Raw genomic sequence first — 19,747 nt, forward strand, 5'->3', positions numbered from 1 at the left:
AATAAGGTAAAAAAAAAAAAAAAAAAAGTAGAAGCAAAGCAAAGACAAGGAATAAAAAATGGTGTATTACAAGGGTTAACCATACTGCAGCATTGGTAACCATGGCAACTGACAGTTCAGACCTGCCTCAAGGTCATCTTTGGCTCCTCCGCTGCTTTGCCTTCGCTAACTTGCCGCGTTGCCGAGAGCGATGAAACGAAACGCCTCGCCAGCCATGCGACTCCTAACGAGGACGCGCTTGTTAGCGGCGAGAAGGCTACGGCAGTTATTGCAAATATCAAACGGCACGGCGTTCGCTTTTTTTTATCCTTGCCGACGTCCCCGACCTGACACCAACGCACCAAAGGCGCTGATTGATCTCCTTTATCCGGAAAAAAAATATATAAACTTTTTGATCTGGAGCAAACTGGAGTGTGGCCATAACACACTGTGTGTTAGGGGCTAACACCATTTAGTGGAAAACTTTTCTTTTCTTTTTGGCATTCAATAAGGTCATAAAATAAAAACTCACTTTCAGCTTGCCTGCTTATGTCGTCTTTCAGTCACCAAACTCCACCTCAGAAAACACTTGACTTTCCAAGTACCACGATAATGACCAACATTAACATATGGTAGCCTAGTAGGCCTAAGTAAACAATGAAGAGGTTTCATTTAACAAGTATATTTAATATTTTTGGCCACTGTAACATAACACACAGTTTGAGCAATTACACTGTTTGAATATTTGAAAATAAAACACAAATTAATTGAAGTGATTCACATAAAAATACAGTAGCGTAGTAGGCCTAAGTATTCACAAAACAAGGCAGAGATTTTATTTGACAAGTGTATTCAATATGTTTGGCCACTGTAACATTACACACAGTTTGAATATTGGAAAATAAAACACTTACCATTTAATCAAGTGATTCACATTTAAATACAGTAGTGTAGTATGCCTAAGTATCATTAAAAACAAGGCAGAGATTTTTTTTGAAAAGTGTATTCAATATTTTTGGCCACTGTAACATTAAACACAGTTTGAATATTGTAAAATAAAACATCCATCCATCCATTTTCTACCGCTTGTCCCTTACGGGGTCACGGGGGGTGCTGGAGCCTATTCCAGCTGCACACGGGCACTTATCACTTAAATGATTCTTTGGCGTACCACTAGTGGTACCCGTACCACAGTTTGAGAATCACTGGAGTACATGTTTAATACATGTACACCAGAGGTGTCCAAAGTGCGGCCCGGGGGCCATTTGCGGCCCGCAGCTAATCGTTTACCGGCCCGCCACACATTCTGCAAAAATTGCAAAATTGATAGTATTGCAAAAATTAAAAAAAACATTAAAAAAAAGTGGAATGAGGTGAAATCTACTGAGAAAAAGTTGCAATGTTGACACAAAGCTGCCATGCAGGCTGTTTTTTTTTCTTTTGTCTTTGTTTATTTTTTTTGCCATTGCTCAAAAAAAAAAAAGACAAAAAATCTCTGTTACAATGAATTATTACTTTAAAAATTTCACTTTAAAATGTTTTATGTGGAAAAAATATTGCATATATTGTGTGGTTGCCATAAAAAAACAAACAAAATAATAGTTCAAATGTAAAATCGACAGATATATCTGAAGTTGATCTCGTAATTTAAGTGTTAAAAGTAAAAAAAAAACTAATAAAAATGTATCACTTTATGAGTGGGGGACCTTTTGGATCCATAATGTATTTATTAGGATTTTATTTAACATTTCACTGTGATTACTCAAAAATATGAAATAATTAAAATCAATGGTGTCCTGCATTATTGATCTTTTAGGGCTCGAATTACTAAATACTGCATATTTCAGTTTTACTATAAAAAACAAAGTTGTCTGTCTTTGACAGAGAAGGCATAAAACCTTTTTTTTTTTTTTTTTTTACTTTATATCAACCTGAAGTTGATATAGAGATTTACTGTAAGCGTTAAATAAAAAATAATAATAATTTGACTTATTTTTTACATTTTAATGACTGAGACCCTTTATGGTCCCCGGGAGCCCTAAAGGTTAAAAAAAAAAAAAAAAATCCATATATTTTGTTAAGGTTTGAAAATGAAAAATATCAAAATGGCCCCCGAATGCTTAAATTTTTCCGTGGGCGGCCCTCAGTGGAAAAAGTTTGGACACCCCTGATGTACACCCATCTGAGCCTACATGAGCGCCGTCGCCGGGCGGGCTGAGAATAGGAGAGCGGGTTCAGGGGCGTTACATTAAAAAGGTGGAAAGTGGGGGTGTAAGGGGATTGGGGTGGGGGGGCTGTAACAGCAGCTCCTCATTGATCTTTTCATCTCGGAAACCTTCAGCTTTTTATGAGACTTCGCTGTGATTTATGCGCCGCAGGCGGCCATTTCTACCACATGGACCACCTGACAGTTGACTGGCTCCGCCTACCTCTCTCGCTCCCCCACACACACACAGGGGCCTAAATCATATGTTGTACACAGCGGCGTGAAGAGGTGACTCACTGTGTGTCTAATAAAGCAGCACTTGTGTGGGCTTTGATCGCTCCTAACATTGCTGGACCGGGATCTCACCAATATGCAGTATAACAAGCCGGAACCAGGACCCTACGGGCCAGCTGGCATCTATTTGTTCAGGTCTATAGAGGCTAATGTCTGTCCAGCATCAAACCAAGGCAAATAGACACACCAAACAACTTGACACTGACTTCAAAGTATAGAGTGAGACTTGGATCAGCACCAAATAGTACACCTTCACACTGCAGCCTACGATGTCCAGGTGGGAACTTTTGTCAAATCCCATCTTTTTATGTGTCCAATCACATTACAAAAAAAATGCGATGTCTCATATGAACGCAAACTGACACGTATGCAGACATGGCGCCATGCCGTCACACGTGCTGCAGTGTTTACGAGAGTACCGTATTTTAGACGCACTTAAAATCCTCTTTTTCTCTCAAAACTCGACAGTGCACCTTATAACCCCTAATGTACGGAATAATTCTGGTTTTGCTTAACGACCTCAAAGCTATTTTATTTGGTACATGGTGTAATGATAAGTGTGACCAGTAGATGGCAGTCAAATATAAGAGAAACGTGTAGACTGCACTATGATGGCAGTCACACACAAGAGATACGTGTAGACTGCAATATGACTCAAGTAAACAACACCAACATTTTATAATTTCCATTGAAAATACAGACCATTGCACACGGAACTCAAAAATCTATAAAAATGTTTTAGTACGACTTTGGTAAGCTATGAAGCCACACCGCTTGATGTGCTTCAACATTTGAGTATTATTATGGTGTGTGTATAAGGTAAAACATTATCTGGCGTTTTTTTTCGCAATATTATGCAAAAGCAACTTTTCTTACCTTCTGGTACCTGCTGATCTGTATTTGGGATCTGCATAGGTCCTGAAAAATTGCGCGTGTCCGCCTTTCTAATCCGTGCCGACACCATAGTTGATAAGCTTTTTCTTTTTCTCTATCTTCTTGTTATGGGACATTCATCTTCCGCTGTTGCCATTTCTAATATAAAGTAATGTAAAGTTCTTACTTATATCTGTCAGTAAACTCGCCATGAAAGCGCTAAAACATACCGGTGTAGTGAGTTTATATTATTCACCCAAGGAACTTTAGTTATTAGAGTTTCGGTCAGACGGTTTTTCACCGGACACAATACAGCGTTGTTGTTGTTGTTTCCGGATGAGGAGAGGCTGCTCCGTTATTTATTTAAGTAAATTCTGAATGTCATTAAAACAGTTAGCTCCATCTTTTGACACTTCTTCCACCCCCGTCCTTGCACGCTACACCGCTACAACAAAGATGACGGAGAAAAGACGCTGCCGAAGGTGAGCCACGTAAATAAGACCGCCCACAAAACGGCGCATAATGAAGACACTGTCAGAAAGCGGCTTGAAGATGATCTGTAAAACATAATCTATGCAACATTTTGACCAAAGAACCACCATTTCATGTTATGTAGACAACAAGGAAATGTTTTCAATTTAGAAAAAATTTAATAATATGACTCCTTAAATGCACACTTTAATCCGGTGCACCATATTTATGAAAAAAGATCGAAAATAGACCATTCATCGGCAGTGCGCCTTATGGTCCCGAAAATACGGTAATCATGGCTCCAATTCTAGTAGGTCGCATTTTGGCATTTTGGCATGTGGGACATCTGTCAGATGTCCGATGTTCGCTCCGAAGAGCGTCTGAGGGAGGAGTCGGAGACAAGAGCGGTGGAACACTAACGTGAGTTTTCTACTCATTTGTCAACTATTTATTATGCGACCGTCGATTTTGGCGAATAATTATGTCGCTTGTCGCTTTTTGATGACGTATTGGTCGAAAGAACGCGACCAACACGCGATCGTTCAGACTATACAGGTCCGATACAGGTCACATATGGACAAAAAAATCGGAATTGACCTCGAAATGAAGGGAAACGTCTTTTTTGGACTAATGTCCAAGCCTCCACAAAGTTTCTAAAGCAGGGGTGTCTCTGGCCTTGTTCACACTGCAGGTCAATTCCCATTTTTTTGCCCTTGTATGACCTGTATCGGATTCTTGCAATTCTGACTTTTTCGAATCCAACCCAGGCCTTTTTCGTACATGGAAATAAATCGGATATGCATACCTGCCAACTTTTGAAACTCAAAAATAGTTTCAGCATTCAGACAGGTTAGATTGTGGCTAAAACCTTTACATTTGTCATAATCAAAGGCAACTTTTGACACACAAAAAAACTGCAAAAATTTGACCAAATTTAACTATTAAAAAAAAAAAGTTAGAACTAAATAAAAAAAATTGAAATCTGAAAGTATTACGGATGGATGGACAGACAGACAGACAGACAGGGTGATATGACTATTTACAGTACCGGTCGGATAATAATGATGTATAATGATGCATATTATTTTTCAAATATTATGTAATTTATAGACTTTTTTTTTTATCCTTACATGAGCATGTGAAATGTAATCATTATTCAACTTACTGTGTTATCATAATAAATATGAATTGAAATCGTCCCAGCTTGAAGAACATACATGTATTTTCTATTCAATTATTTGAATAATGTTATGGTAATGACATCAGATTAACTGTCATAGATACATAAATAAAAAGTTAAAACGTATAGTACCATAAGTTACCATCATAGATGTCTTCGAATCTATGATTTTTTTTAAATTAAATTACTGTCGTTTCTCAAATAAAAATAATTCATAAAAAATATTATTAAAGTTGCAATATTTTAACATGCCCTATGGAAATAACATTGTCGTCTGGATATCAAAATTGAAAAATACTAAAAAAAAAAAAATTACCTATGATTTTAAAATAGTATTGTTAGTTACAAAATAAGGGAGAGGAAATTATGCATTTACTAAATTAATTCAATTTTAGTGCATATCTCCTTACTTGTCAGGAGTGAACACTAAAGGAGACCTTTCCTTTCTTCCATCCCAACATTAGTGCAGCATAAAGTGAAGTTTGCGTAATTTTCCCCTTATAGGCTTTGGAATATTCTTCACGGAATAACTGTAATTTTATTTTTGTTTTAAGACTTGTTTGCGATTTTTCTCCAGCTGATTCCATGACCGTCCATTCTGTTGAGAACAATGGCGATTTGGTGCCTAGCGTTTGGCAGTGGAGCTATTAATAGCCTCTTGCACAGCATACGGAATCGCTCGACAGGTAGTTATCAGAGCAGTGCCGATTATAATTGCTTTGATATGGTTCTTTTGCGATTTCCCGAATATTTTTTTTTTATAGGATTTCAAGGTAATCATTTTTAATGGAAAACTGTAGTTTTTACCAGTCCAGCCGTAAACCGGAATGGATGATCAAAAACCGTACTCATTACGGGAAAACCCTAATTGTTGGCAGGTATGGATATGTATCGAATGCGACTGCAGTCTGAATGCGACTGCAGTCTGAACGCTCTGCTCGCGTTCATCCGACCAATACGTCATCAAATAGTGATCGGTGTCATTATTTTTGGTCAAAATAGACTGTTGCAAAATTAATAGTTGACAAATGAGCAGAAAACTGGCAGAAAACTCCCGTCAATGTTCCACAACTCCTAGCTGTCTAACTGCTCACCGACGCGCTCCTCGGAGCAGACGTCGAAGCAAACGTCCCGCAAATGTTTGCCCTAATCCTTCATAATCTTCCACGCGCAATAACTCGGTTCAAAAAATGCTGATTGCACAAAATCCTTGAAATTGCCAGAAATGCGACAGACGACAATTGGAGCCACGATTACTACAACAAAATCCCACCCTGCAGTGTGAACGTAGCCTGAAGTTCCCCAAATAAAACTATAGGTTGATTGGTGCCACACTGCAAAAGAAAAAAAAATAGCTAACGATAAAAAAAATTGTTATGTAACCATAAAAGTAGTTTGATTTAAGCCTGGATTATAAGCAATGTCAGTTTGCTTCTCCCCCTCCAAACCCCCCTGTGTAGCAAGTAGAGGTGGGAATCTTTGGGAACCTCACTATTCAATTACGATTGCGATTCACGAGCTACGATTCGATTAAAAATCGATTATTGATGCATCTTTAATTCATGTACCTGTATATTGATGCAGTTTTACATTTCTTTTCGTTTCCCTAAAAGAGTGTAACTCACTTGCAACTTTAAAAAACTATTCATTTGTAATAAGAAACAACTAAAATAATTCCCACATTTATTAAATGAAAATGTGTGCAAAACTGGAACATAAGTGCCCTAAAATAAACGAACTGGTCGGATCTCTCGGTGAGATGGCTAGCTGCAGAGCACCAAATTTTAGAACTGTCTGCATTACTTTATTTACAATAAATAGATCGATTATTGATTATTGACGTTTACTAATCGATTCTATAATCCTTCCATGTCCGAATTGGGATGCGTCTAAAAATCTATTATTTCCTCTGCCCCCAGACGTGCTCCTCCAAAAACAAATCCAACCTGGAGTCACGACGTCGCAGACCATAAAGGCTGTGACTGGTCAGCTTGGACTACATTGTGTCCTGTGTACAGTATATGTGACTTTGCAAACACCTCCCTTTTCAGATCAATACTTGCACTCAAAGTGACTGTCACTCCAAAACGTCTCGCTTTAATTGCCATTGTTTGCTCGCGACAAAGGAAGCAAACAGGCTAGTAAATAGTCGATGAGTTTGATTGTTCCTTTTTGAGGTAACGCTCCAGAAAACACAGCCCACTAGCATTTCAGTGGAGAATTGCACGCAACCCAGACCAACACCTGTAAAAGGATCAAGACCGCGCTATAGTCTGGTGCGGATCAAAAATGAAAAAAGGAACCTTGGTGTGCAATTCAGTGCGCTTAGGTTAGAGTTTAAAGTTAAAGGTTTTTTTTACTAGCTGAGATGTAACAAAGATGACATAAAGATTATAAAGAGGTCATCAATCAGGCAGTCTTGGTCTGCCGGTCTGATCCGGTCCTGGGTTATGTGGACTGCGTTCATCAAATGAACCGTACCAGCAAAGTAAACGGATAGAGTTTGCTTTAACCCATCCATACATTTTCTACCGCCTGTACCTATCGGTGTGGACAAGTCGCCACCTCGGGTCAACACGGACAGACAACCATAACTATAACTAAATAAATAATTATAATATATATATTTCTTCAATAAAGTGTCAATAAAATGTAAGTCCAAATGAAAATAGAGCTTCACTACTTGAGTCATAATTTTTGCACTTATGAAACTCCTCTAAGACTTCAGCTCAGGACTTCTTCTGTTAGTTTGAGATTGTCATTAATGCTTTTTAATTAGTTTTTATCATGCATCCTCTTGAATACATTGTTTTACCCGCCCCCACTAAGTTTAAATACGATTGAGAACTTGATATTATTTGTTTTTCCGCACAAACCACTATGAGTTGCTGGCACCAGTAACTAAAAATAGAAAACATTTTTATTTAATTAAAACCTGACAATATTTATGTATTTATTATATTCTCATAACCAATCAACTGAAGGGTTATGTATGTTCACTTGGTCATATTACCTGGTTGAGCCTGTTGATTCATTCCCAACTGGAGGCTTATGTATCGTTCAAAAATAAAAAAGACGCTAATGGTAGAAGTCCCTTGCCTGTCAGGCCACCCCACAATTTCAACAGCACTGCTTCAACCAGATTAAAAATTAGGAGTGTGAACACACCCTAACAAAAGATGATGAAAGAGGCTGTTTGGACACCATCGTCGATAACAATCAGCATATTGGCATAATCCTGCTGACAAACAAACTGCAATAAAAACATACCTCTTTGTTGAGGTAATGCTTTGAAGACGAAGAAAAGCCGCAGCTTTGTATGTATCAACATTTACATCTCAGTATTTATCACTATTTTTCCTGGAAATAAGTTTTAGTTCTAAATCGCGCGTGAGACAAAACATTGTCAACAGCAGCAAACTCAAATAATGACATGGCGTGCATGAGGTCAAAGGTCATGAGGACTCATCAGCTGGGCAGCATGAAGCAAAGAAAGACATGGAAATGGGTGTCATGGATACAGTATCAACAACATTAGCATGCCTTCATGAGCAGTGTATGTGTTCTATTTAAGTGTGGTTGCTGCATTGAAGAAGGTCAAAGGTTACTTGTAGAAACAGGTAGAAGGTGTCTTACCATGGCTCTCAGTTTCTTGGTCTGGGAAAACAATGCCTTCACTTTCAAAAAGGGGCTGCAGGAAGGCCACTACAGAGAAAGGAAGCACAGAGGGGGGTCGGGGTAGGGTGGGGGGTGTGGCGTCAACTAATGGTTCAGAGAAACAACCAATAGGAGCACAAACCTCAAAGTTGTCCAAAAAGCTGAACTAATTATAATTTTTTTTGCTGTCATTAACATTAGATTGTGACTAAAAGACATTTGAACAAGTTAGGGCTTTCACTTTCGGCCTGTTGGTGAAGGCAGCTCAATCGCTGCTTATCATCATCACCACCATCATCATCATCATCATCCCAACCTTTTCATTTGTCTAAATGCCTGCCGCACTCATCATCCCCCAGGGAAGAGGGCACGGGGGGCTTTTACACGCAGCACTAAGCCGCAGTTAAACATTAGATCACAATCTGACCTCACTCATTAATCAAAACATCACCATCAGTATGGACTTTAACACTATACTGCCAAACAGTACGCGTGTAAAAGGCACTGACGTAGACTGTACACCAACATAAACAGTACTGACTTAAACAGCACTGGTGTAAACAGTATTGACTTCAACAGTAAATCATAAACAGTGCTGGTGTAAACAGTACAACATAAACAGTACTGATGTAAACTGTATTGACTTAAACAGTTTAACATAAATAGTACTGACTTAAACAGTACTTTGGAAACAGTATTGACTTAAACAGTATATCATAAACAGTACTGACTTAAACAGTACTGATGTAAACAGTACAACATAAACCGTACTGACTTGAAAAGTACCAATGTAAACAGTCCTGGCTTAAACAGTATAACATAAACATTATAACAAACAGTACTGATGCAAACAGTATTGACTTTAACGGTATAACAAACAGTACTGACTTAAACAGTACTGATGTAAACTTTATTGACTTGCACAGTATAACATAATCAGTGCTGATGTAAACAGTACTGATTTAAACAGTATACTAACATTAACAGTACTGACTTTAACAGTACTGAGGGAAACAGTATTGACTTAAACAGTATACTAACATAGACAGTAATGACTGAAACCGTACAGATGGAAACAGTATTGACTTTAACAGTTTACTAACATAAAAAGTACTGATGTAAAAAGTACTGACTTAAATAGTACACTAATAAACAGTACTGATGTAAACAGTACTGACTTAAACATTATACTAACATAAACAGTACTGATTTGAACAGTACCGACTTAAACAGTATAAACAATACTGATTTAAACAGTACCGACTTAAACAATATACTAACATAAACAGTACTGATGTAAACAGTACCGACTTAAACAGTATACTAACATAAACAGTACTGATCTAAGCAGTACTGACTTAAACAAAACAGTACTGATGTAAACAGTACCGACTTTAATTGTAAAAACAGGACTGATTTAAACAGTACCGACTTTAATTGTAAAAACAGGACTGATTTAAACAGTACCGACTTAAACAGTTTACTAATATAAACAGTATTGATGTAAACAGTACTGACTTAAACAGTACACTAACAAACAGTACTGACTTAAACAGTACACTAACAAACAGTATTGACTTAAACAGTATACTAACATAAACAGTACTGATTTAAACAGTACCAACTCAAACAGTATACTAACATAAACGGTACTGATGTTAACCGTACCGACTTAAACAGTATAAACAGTACTGATTTAAACAGAACAAACTTCAACAGTATACTAACATAAACAGTACTGATGCAAACAGTACTGACTTCAACAGTATACTAACATAAACAGTATACTGATGTAAACAGTACTGACTTAAACAATATACCACCATCAACAGTACTGATGTAAACAGTACTGACTTCAACAGTATACCACCATAAACAGTACTGATGTAAACAGTACTGACTTAAACAATATACCACCATCAACAGTACTGATGTAAACAGTACTGACTTAAACAGTATACCACCATAAACAGTACTGATGTAAACAGTACTGACTTCAACAGTATACCACCATAAACAGTACTGATGTAAACAGTACTGACTTAAACAATATACCACCATCAACAGTACTGATGTAAACAGTACTGACTTAAACAGTATACCACCATAAACAGTACTGATGTAAACAGTACTGACTTAAAACAGTATACTAACATAAAGAGTAGCAACATAAAGCTAATGACTAAAGCCTGCAGTGATGGACATATCAGTGATTTAGGTGACTATTAAAGAGCACACTGATTGAAGTGGCTAATCAAAGCTGAAGCTGCAGACGTTCCCTGATGGTCTTCCATGCAAGTAGGTCACACAGACCTTTGCAAAGATATCAGGGATGGTTTGATGCAGCACAGATTTAACAGCTTTAAAAAGCATTGAAAAAAATTTTCATCAGTAAAAAAACAACAACAACAACAAAGCAATGAGTGTCTTAGGTTGTTTTTGTGTACATCTATAAGTCGTCTGCATAATTACCGGCTAAAATGTCACAAAAACAAGAGTAGAGCTTTGTGGAACTTTCCAGTGACCTGATCAAGAACCTTAAGATTCATAATGCATATTTCAAAAATGAGTGTTTAGGGTTACATTTACACCCACTTGAAATACACACACATGCATTTCACTACAGTGTGAAGCACATTTCCCCGTGAGTGTTCATACTGCACGGACTATTTACACATTTGGAAGTTGTATTTCTTGACACTTGCACAGTATCGTGCACCACTGTGCCTTTGTACAGTACAGCAGTAAATGTGTCTGCAGGTGCTGTTCATGATGGCGTGCATGAGTCTCCGGATGGTTGGAATGCTGTGATGAGATGCATGACAGCATGTAAACAAAACAAACAAAAACAAGTATGGAGATAGACTGCCATGCAGACGGCATCTTGCTAAAGGCCTACTGAAACCCACTACTACCGACCACGCAGTCTGATAAGTTTATATATCAATGATGAAATCTTAACATTGCAACACATGCCAATACGGCCGGGTTAGATTAGTAAAGTGCAATTTTAAATTTCCCGCAAAATATTCTGCTGAAAACGTCTCGGTATGATGACGTTTGCGCGTGACGTCACGGATTGTAGCGGACATATTGGGACACCATTGTGGCCAGCTATTAAGCCGTCTGTTTTCATCGCAAAATTCCACAGTATTCTGGACATCTGTGTTGGTGAATCTTTTGCAATTTGTTTAATGAACAATGAAGACAGCAAAGAAGAAAGCTGTAGGTGGGAAGCGGTGTATTAGCGGCTGGCTGCAGCAACACAACCAGGAGGACTTTGAGTTGGATAGCAGACGCGCTACCGTGAGTACGCAGCTTTGGCTTCCAAACATTTGATCGCTTGCCCGTACGTGCGTGCCGCTATGTGCATGTCACGTACGTAACTTTGGGGAAATATATGTGCTGTATGAACTTCACGGAGGTGAACGGTACTTTGGGCTGTGGGATTGAGTGTGTTGCACGGGTGTTTGAGTTGTATTGGCGGGTTATATGGACGGGAGGGGGGAGGTGTTTGTTATGCAGATTAATTTGTGGCATATTAAATATAAGCCTGGTTGTGTTGTGGCTAATAGAGTATATATACACAACCGTTCAAAAGTTTGGGGTCACCCAAACAATTTTGTGGAATAGCCTTCATTTCTAAGAACAAGAATAGACTGTCGAGTTTCAGATAAAAGTTCTCTTTTTTCTGGCCATTTTGAGCGTTTAATTGACCCCAGAAATGTGATGCTCCAAAAACTCAATCTGCTCAAAGGAAGGTCAGTTTTGTAGCTTCTGTAACGAGCTAAACTGTTTTCAGATGTGTGAACATGATTGCACAAGGGTTTTCTAATCATCAATTAGCCTTCTGAGCCAATGAGCAAACACATTGTACCATTAGAACACTGGAGTGATAGTTTCTGGAAATGGGCCTCTATACACCTATGTAGATATTGCACCAAAAACCAGACATTTGCAGTTAGAAAAGTCATTTACCACATTAGCAATGTATAGAGTGTATTTCTTTAAAGTTAAGACTAGTTTAAAGTTATCTTAATTGAAAAGTACAGTGCTTTTCCTTCAAAAATAAGGACATTTCAATGTGACCCCAAACTTTTGAACGGTAGTGTATGTCTTGTGTTTATTTACTGTTTTAGTCATTCCCAGCTGAATATCAGGTCCCACCCGCCTCTCACAGCATCTTCCCTATCTGAATCGCTTCCATTGCCCTCTAGTCCTTCACTCTCACTTTCCTCATCCACAAATCTTTCATCCTCGCTCAAATTAATGGGGTAATCGTCGCTTTCTCTGTCCGAATCGCTCTCGCTGCTGGTGGCCATGATTGTAAACAATGTGCAGATGTGAGGCGCTCCACAACCTGTGACGTCACGCTACTTCCGGTACAGGCAAGGCTTTTTTATCAGCGACCAAAAGTTGCGAACCTTATTGTCGATGTTCTCTACTAAATCCTTTCAGCAAAAAAAATGGCAATATCGCGAAACGATCAAGTATGACACATAAAATGGACCTGCTATCCCCGTTTAAATAAGAAAATGTCATTTCAGTAGGCTTGCTAATATGGATAGTAATAATCCTGCACTGCACGGTTTCGCGATGGTGGCTGATGTGTGAGATTATCACAAGGTCATGATGCCTTCACGCACCAGCCGCATCCGGATTTCACTTGTTTACGTCCTCCTCCTTCCTCCGTGCGGAGCTTAGTTAAAAAAACAACAACACACACAGCCGAGTTAGAGGCGAGGCTATAGCGGGGCTGCTTTCCTCCATCAACGTCTCTCATTGTTTCATGGTCATCGCGCACGACGCGGATAAAAAAAACGCTCCGTTAAGCGCGTTGAAGGCGATAATAATAATAATAATAATAATAATAATAATAATAATAATAATAATAATAATAATAATAATAAAGATAATAAGAAATAACAATGAAGAGCATCATCGCCTGTGGGGGCCCTGCAGAACCGAAGCACCGCATCCGCCCACCGCATCTCTTACCTCCCGTGTTGGTGCGCTTGGTGCTGCTGGCCTCGGTGGGGGTCTCCAGGGGTCTTTTGCGCGAGTCCGGAGGGTCGGCCTCCATGTGGGGCTGCTGGTTGTGGTGGAGCGGGGTGGCGAAGAGGCCGTTCTGCTGCACTGCTCCGCCGGCCATCATGTTTGCTCTCGGATGATTAAACCCCCCCTTCCCTTTGCTCGGCTATGGCGCTCTTGACGCAGCGGGGCCGCGCGCGGGCGAGTCCTCGGAAGAGTGTAGCGCGCGCGCGCGTGTCCGCAATATCGGGCGAAGACACAAAGCTGTGCGGGGGGGAGGGAGGGGGAGGGGGTGCGCGCACACGATCGGGAGATGCTGTGCGGGGGGGGGGGTGAGGGAGAGAGGAGGGGGGTCGAGAAGATTCCAGGAGAGGAGAGGCTGGCTGGTGAGGCGCGTGCACGAGACGTCAGTCTTCCATCAAGCGCGAGTCGTTGCGCTGCGCACGCACGTATACACGACAAGGTGCGAGGTGCGGGGGCGCGCCTCTGCTGCTGCTGTCAGCCTCTGCCGAATCAATCCGGCGCAAAAAAAAAGGGAAAAAAAAGGAAAAAAAGACGAAGAAGACGAAGATGATGAAGGAGCGGCGCAAGAAAAGGATCCGGGCGCGTTCGTGCGTGGTTGTCAGGAGCGCGCAGACACCCCGTGGTGGGGCGACGGAGGGAGAAGGAGACGTTGACTGCTTCTCCGGCTGAAGATGCTGCAGTCTTTGCTTTCCACAGCATCCCTCCTCTCACTGGGTGGAGGGGCGCTGACGTCACAGGGCCGCGCGGTGCCTTCAGGGGCCTCACGTTAACTACAACTCCGTTGCATTTTCCCTTGAAGAACAACCGAGTCTTCGTTCGGCGCCTACGCAGACCGAGCAATGTTGTGACCCGTGTCAATATTTGCACTTATTGTGCACATACTGGTCACTTCATTAGGCACACAAGCTACAGCGGGCTCCAATGCAAAGAGAGTAATTAATAGTCACTTTCGATTAACACTGTCAGAGAGAGGTTTATGAGTAGATAATAAATAATAGCTTGTAGTCTGCTATGCAACAGCACAGCATCCCAATGAGGACTGTTTCCAATATTTTTTGGTTGGAAAACAGCCGGAGTCCATTTGTGTTCCACTGTTATAGAGTCCAAAAAGCCACAAAATGTAGCACCCTGCAGTGACAGGCTACACAAGTACAGTAGAAGCAATCGTCAATACGATCAATCATAATATACTCCGTCAACATTATTATATTGGTGTGTTGGATGCCATTATTATTATTATTATTCCTCGTTCGTCCACAGCAAACTCCTCCAAGTGTGGCCCCACCTTTCAAGGAGTCGCCTCGCATGAACACACCTTTTCATCCGGAGTGACCGGTGACAAGGAAGCCATGTCAGCGGTCATGTGACTCACCTGAGTGCGTTGACATCTCGGGGGCGCCTCAGCTGGGGGGGATCTGAAGAGAGAGGAATCTTCGGCGGCTGCGGTTCCGCCCGGGAGCGACGAATCCTCCTCGCTCTTCCTCTCCGGCTGCTCGTCGCTCACACACGTGCGTGGTCTCAGGCGGACGGGCGAGCACCATCAGTCCCTCCTCTGTCCAGTGCACGGATGCAGAGCGCCCTCATCGCCTCCTGTAGCTTGTAGTCAAGGTGACATTGCCTGCGTGCACACACACACGCGCACACACACACACAGTTTCACACGGCCATGACAGAATGCAGAGGGGAGCCAGCGCACCGTTCTAGAAGGGAGTATACGTGGCAGCTCGTTTGGGGCCTGTGCACCGGCACCTTTAGGTCCGAGCTGCATTCACGGCTCCATCCAGATGTTTCTACGCATGTGGAAAAAGTCAAGCAGTAAAGCACACTCCCCGACGGTATTTTTGGCTTATTTTTTGACGAAACTATACAAGTGCAGCTGTGCTACAGATGTTTGGTTCTGGGAACTTCCTTTTGACACCTGCCACCGACTAAACAGCGCCACGAGGTGCGTGCAGGAAGACGCATTAACCAAGAATACTTCAGGTCCAAATATGACACTGAGAGGTTTGGATGACCATAAAGCTCCAAAGGAACTTTGTAATTTGCAATGAACATCTTCCTCTGAGAGGCTACCGCAGCCATTGAAGAGGCTGACATTTTTAGACTATGGCGCCATCTGCTGGTGAGAATATACAGAAGAACAGCACAGTCATTATTTTGTTGTACAGTGGAAGCTCTAAAGCAGGGGTGTCAAACTTGTTTTCATTGAGGGCCACATCGCAGTTAGGGTTGTCCTCAGAGGGCCACTTTTAACAATGAGTAATATATGAATATACATGTGTATATATAATACATTAACAATGTATTTTTTTACTTAAGCTGCAAAAAAAAATTAACATTTTACTTTAAAAACTGGCAGCTCAGTCACCAGAATTTTACAGTAAAAGCAGTGGGTTTTTTACAGCATATAAAAAAATGGAATAAGTAGAATGGAATGGAGAAACAATACCACTGTTTTTAGCGGTAAAATTCAAGCAACAGAGCTGCCAGTTGTTGTTTTTTTTACCGTCCAATCTTGTTTTAATGCTCTTTTTGTTTGTTTTTTTATGTTTTGGTGTCTTACTGTATTTGGAAAAAAACAGTACCAAAGTTGATTTTACGGAAAAAACTCAGTCGGCGGAATTTACCCGTAAAATATATTATCAATTGTACAGTCTATAATTTGATCATTTGTTTTGAAATCATAAGTCAAGCAGATATTTAAGTACAGTATTTATCTTGATTTTAACCAAAAATATTTTTTTAATACATGATAATATAATATTTTGATAATATTGAATTACTCCGGCTTCCTTCCACCTCCAAAGACATGCACCTGGGGATAGGTTGATTGGAAACACTAAATTGGCCCTAGTGTGTGAATGTGAGTGTGGATGTTGTCTGTCTATCTGTGTTGGCCCTGTGATGAGGTGGCGACTTGTCCAGGGAGTACCCCGCCTTCCGCCCGAAGCAGCTGGGATAGGCTCCAGCACCCCCGCGACCCCGAACGGGACAAGCAGTAGAAAATGGATGGATGGATGTTCAAAGTGGAATATTTGACGGGAAGTAATTGGACCCTTATGTCAATAATTCATAACAACATTGATCTTGATTCTTTATTACTTTTTAAGCAATGAGTTTAAAAAAAAATCCCACAAAAATTCTTAGGGAAAGAAAAAGGGCCCCACTCATAAACGTGTTAAAAATAAGTAATTCATTAATATTATTATTTTTCCTTACCCTATGGTAGTATACATTTTTATTATATTTTAATTGATTTTTGGGGGTGGGGGGGTTTCTTTTCTTTTCGTCAAAGAAAACGTATTTATGCAATATTTCCCCAATAGGTAAATAATGTATACCAAGATTGATTTTGAGTCATTATTTTTAAAGTTTTAAAGAAAAAAATAACTTTTATATGACATTTATTGTATTTTTGTATTATTTCTCAAAAAAAACAAAAGAGGAAATGTTAAAGGAGAATATATACAGTATATTGTATATACTGTATACAGTGAATTAATTGCAACCAATTTTTTTTTTTTAAACATTTCACCTGTATTCCACTTTTTTATGTTTTTTTGTAACAGTACTACTTTTAGAATGTGTCGCGGGCCGTTAAAAAATTAGCTGCCGGCCACACTTTGGCACCGCTGGCTTAAATTGTTAAGGAAAAAGTACAAGACTTACAGTTGGAAATCAAACTGCAACAAAATAGAATATTATATAGACATACACAGTACAGTGAACCATGCTGCGCTAGCAGCCTGAGTGGTGGAAGTGCAAACGTCGCCACCAATCAAAAGTCAAACTCACCAATGGACACTTTAATCACTTCTTGTCTCCCCCGCTTCACATTTGCATGATTGCCCTCCTCGCTGACCCGCTCTCTGCCTCGCCTACGAGATCGATAGCAGAGTCAATGGAGGAGGAGGAGGAGAAAGAGGAGGGAGCACTCTATGAGATTGAAAGGATGATGTCAGTCGCTGAAGTCACAAAGAGAAAACTACTAGTACGAGGGATGTAATGATAAAACGGTATTAACGATAAACCCCGGAGGTTGGTACTAGGTTTGCACCAAGAGCTTTTGGTACTGTTGTCATATCGTGATAATGCATGTTGACGACACATTTTAGCTGTGTCTCGCCAATTTGACAGAGACAAGCGAACAAAGGCGTACTCAACGCAATGTAGCGTCCTCGCTAGTGGTGCCAAACCACTTCTAAACCACTAAACCGAGCCTCTATTTTTGCAAATACAGTACAGGCCAAAAGTTTGGACACACCTTCTCCTCATTCAATGGGTTTTCTTTATTTTCATGACTATTTACATAGTAAATTGTCAGTGAAGGCTTCAAAACTATGAATGAACACATGTGGAGTACACTACCGTTCAAAAGTTTGGGGTCACCCAAACAGTTTTGTGGAATAGCCTTCATTTCTAAGAACAATAATAGACTGTCGAGTTTCAGATGAAAGTTCTCTTTTTCTGGCCATTTTGAGTGTTTAATTGACCCAACAAATGTGATGCTCCAGAAACTCAATCCGCTCAAAGGAAGGTCAGTTTTGTAGCTTCTGTAACGAGCTAAACTGTTTTCAGATGTGTGAACATGATTGCACAAGGGTTTTCTAATCATCAATTAGCCTTCTGAGCCAATGAGCAAACACATTGTACCATTAGAACACTGGAGTGATAGTGGGCCTCTATACACCTATGTAGATATTGCACCAAAAACCAGACATTTGCAGCTAGAATAGTCATTTACCACATTAGCAATGTATAGAGTGTATTTCTTTAAAGTTAAGACTAGTTTAAAGTTATCTTCATTGAAAAGTACAGTGCTTTTCCTCCAAAAATAAGGACATTTCAATGTGACCCCAAACTTTTGAATGGTAGTGTATATATATATATATATATATATATATATATATATATATATATATATATATATATATATATATGTGTATGTATATATATATATATATATATATATATATATATATATATATATATATATATATATATATATATATAGCATTCTATTTGAGTTACTTTGAATTTACAACCCCCTGGCGCTGTTTTGTACTGTTTTGTACAGTTTTTGTACTTGCTTTGATTATTTTCAACTGTTTGTATAAATAAAAAAATATTTTACATTTTTTTAATTTTTTAAAATTAAAATAAAAAAACGAAATAAAGTGGTCCTCGTGTAAAACTGGAAAAAAAAATAATAATAAAAATAATTTTTAAAAATAATATAAAGTCTGTAGTTCCTAAATCCAATGTTTTCCTTCTTCTAGTATACATAAAATCATTTTAAAACAATGTTGAATCGACACCTATCTTCCGGAAGGCAAACTTGCCGAGCACAGATCCATAGGAATATAAATCGATACATCAATTAATCTTTACACCCCTAATAGTCATCTTTGATTGATTGATTGAAACTGTTATTAGTAGATTGCACAGTGCAGTACATATTCCGTGGTGGTCAATTGTACGGAATATGTACTTCACTGTACAATTCTACTAATAAAAGTCTCAATCAATCAATCCATCCGTACAATTGACCACTAAATGGTAACACCCGAATACGTTTTTCAACTTGTTTAAATCGGGGTCCACGTTAATCAATTCATGCTCGTACAATGTTCCTGTATACATACCAACACAGCGCTAAACGACAGCACTAATGGTTATCTTTTATTTTGAAAGTACACTTCCTTCCCAGCTGTGTCTTATAAGTTCTATTTTTGCACAGTTGTAATAGATTGAATAGATCAAAACGACCTAATTCCTTTGCTCAACTTATGTTAATAATTCCTGCCATTTAGTGTGTGCTTGTTACTTACCTGCAAATACACTTAGAACATGATGGGAGAGTATGATTGTTGGAGGTACAAACATATACGGTGAAGTCCTGGCGGCCATGTTGACTGTTTTGGAGCTGATAAACACCATATTCTGTTCACGCACCAGACTCCACAACATTGGTCTTGAGACAGCTAAAACAAGGTCTGTATCAAAACAGTTCCTTATTTTTGAAAGACAGT

At 39.5% G+C, this 19,747-nt stretch overlaps 2 protein-coding genes across 5 annotated transcripts in view; both read right to left on the reverse strand.

Annotated features, from left to right (window-relative positions):
* The window catches only part of LOC133658517 (RNA-binding protein Nova-1-like), a 123,166-nt gene extending 103,431 nt beyond the window's left edge, over nt 1-19,735 (reverse strand). Inside the window, exons 1-4 of one of the 4 annotated variants that reach the window (XM_062060641.1) lie at nt 19,547-19,735; nt 17,511-17,593; nt 15,088-15,333; nt 8,640-8,708 (exon numbers count right to left, since the gene is read on the reverse strand). In XM_062060641.1, the coding sequence (XP_061916625.1) occupies nt 8,640-8,708; nt 15,088-15,103 (85 nt within the window). In that variant the 5' untranslated portion in view covers nt 15,104-15,333; nt 17,511-17,593; nt 19,547-19,735. Of the gene's footprint in view, nt 1-8,639; nt 8,709-13,658; nt 13,992-15,087; nt 15,334-17,510; nt 17,652-19,546 lie in introns of those variants that run through there. The other 3 variants (XM_062060642.1, XM_062060639.1, XM_062060640.1) reach the window with 3 other exon arrangements.
* Nucleotides 15,234-19,747, reverse strand: part of LOC133659143 (uncharacterized) — a 60,547-nt gene continuing 56,033 nt past the window's right edge. Inside the window, exons 5-6 of the mRNA XM_062061878.1 lie at nt 15,412-15,505; nt 15,234-15,333 (exon numbers count right to left, since the gene is read on the reverse strand). Coding sequence (XP_061917862.1) covers nt 15,234-15,333; nt 15,412-15,505 — 194 coding nt within the window. The remainder of the gene's footprint in view (nt 15,334-15,411; nt 15,506-19,747) is intronic.

This window comes from Entelurus aequoreus, linkage group LG10 (assembly GCF_033978785.1).
Source record: "Entelurus aequoreus isolate RoL-2023_Sb linkage group LG10, RoL_Eaeq_v1.1, whole genome shotgun sequence".
In the NCBI taxonomy this organism is placed as follows: Eukaryota; Metazoa; Chordata; class Actinopteri; order Syngnathiformes; family Syngnathidae; genus Entelurus; species Entelurus aequoreus.